Source organism: Bactrocera latifrons, unplaced genomic scaffold (assembly GCF_001853355.1).
Source record: "Bactrocera latifrons isolate USDA-ARS-PBARC rearing strain unplaced genomic scaffold, ASM185335v1 scaffold_157, whole genome shotgun sequence".
NCBI classification, from domain to species: Eukaryota; Metazoa; Arthropoda; class Insecta; order Diptera; family Tephritidae; genus Bactrocera; species Bactrocera latifrons.
Window position 1 is genome coordinate 207,495 of NW_017535041.1, and position 1,861 is coordinate 209,355.

The window sequence follows — 1,861 nt, forward strand, 5'->3', positions numbered from 1 at the left end:
AAGGTACTCGATATTATGAAAAGAAAAATAATAAATCTTGTGATTTGAAAATATAAATTTGTTTTTATTTTGATCTGCTGAATCGGTTTGTTGGCATAGACAAGTCGTCTTCCTCTTACTAGATTGTTAAACGACAACAACGTCCTGAAAAATAATGTTGTACTCAAATTTTTGAAATCTATAGTGTATTCAAAAAATAACGTTTTCGTGTTCCAAAGAGTAGATTGGGTTTATTAGGAAAAATTTTATAATATAAAAAAAAATTGTTTTCTTTAAGCTGCTAAATGTTCGGTATATTCTACGGGTATGTTTGAACATTCTCTATATTATTGGCGTCTAGTGACCGTAATGACCAATCTGAAATAACAATATGGTTTTCTTATTTAGATTGAGTACAAAGTATCCTCCTAGGTGATTTGATACTGATCTTGATTATTTTTAAAGTAAAGCTTTTCATATAATTTTATCATTGTAAGGGTGTTCAGGTTTTCTGTGCAGCACCTCACAACCCCAAATCCATAAACAGAGAGCATCCATCAACAGGCACTTTTTGGAGTTGCTTAGCAAGCCTTAGGAAACAAATTGCAAGGGGTTGGACAATACAAAAGTTGACTCATTTTGCTCCAGTCATGGTTGGTGTTTCCCTGCTTATGTAATCTTTTTTATTGTCTGTTTTTAAATGTCGGAATTAGATTACAGTATGCTTCGTTAGATGCCAGGTCTCTGAAGTTTATCCCGTATGGTATTTAAAGATATATCTAGTTTCAAAATTTGTTTAGCTTCACTTAGACTCCCCAATATAGCTTTATCCACACTTTTTTTGTCAAAAACCATTCGTTGATGAGTTACGGAAATTTAAAATAATTGGACGTTTTCTGTATTTATGTGAATGAATTGCTAAGGATGCCCTAAATTGTGTTTAAATAAGTATTTTAGCGACAAGAGACAAAAACATTTAAGGATTTTTCATAAATATGGAAGGAAGGTACGAAAAATTATCAGGCCAAAGGGACCTCGTAGCAGTGGTCGTCGACCAAAGCCTGCCAAGTGCACGCAAGGGCCGTTCGTCCAGTGCTTGAACGCAGACCCCATCTGGCTAGCTCATCGGCTTTGCAGTTGCCAGCGATTCAGCTGTGTCCTGGCACCCGAACGAGTCTGATAACGAAGGAGCATGCTGCTATTTCTAGTGAGGACAGACATTCCTTAACAAGCTCTGAACGCACAGTTAGCGACCTCAGCGCAAGTATTGTCGCTCTACTGTCGAAGTGAATGCTCATCTCCCTAAAAACTGCACTTCGTAGCWGTACRTCCGGTAGCCTACCGCAAATATTGACAGAGAGCTCCCTAAAGAAAACTTGACCTTCAACCTTCCCACCTAGCTTTGAACCATCGGTGAAAAGCTCATTGCGCCTACAAATCTMTCYCGTCGGTGTGCGGGCAGAGAAAAAGTCGCCACGAGTGGTTCCGCGATAAAGAAATGTAAACAAAGACTTCATGAAAAATCACAAATCAGACTCCATTTGCTGAAATAAAAATAATAAAAACCCTCGTTGCCTATCATGCCAACTAACTTATCTAACTGCTATCTAACGATACAAATTCTACACGTAAGTGCCAGTCAATATCTTTTAAATCATCTGCACACGAATGAACACTCTTGGAAAACGACATTTTTTGGTAAAAATGGACGTACTCTTACTGATTATATGGCTTATACTCCGAGTAAATATTGTGCTAGGTATATATAAGCTAACCATTTCGGTCAACAGCAGTTGTTTGCAACTATCTGTAAAGGAGCAATGTTGAAATTCGTGGTAGTTTTGTCTTTTGTGGCTTGCGCCTTCGCTCGCACCATACCCGA

The 1,861-nt window shown here is 37.8% G+C and overlaps 1 protein-coding gene across 1 annotated transcript in view; it reads left to right on the plus strand.

Moving 5' to 3' along the window:
• LOC108966149 (trypsin delta/gamma-like) overlaps positions 1 to 284 on the plus strand; it is a 1,174-nt gene extending 890 nt beyond the window's left edge. The window contains exon 2 of the mRNA XM_018928909.1: positions 278 to 284. Within this exon, the coding sequence (XP_018784454.1) occupies positions 278 to 284 (7 nt within the window). The remainder of the gene's footprint in view (positions 1 to 277) is intronic.
• The last annotated feature ends 1,577 nt before the right edge of the window (positions 285 to 1,861 follow it).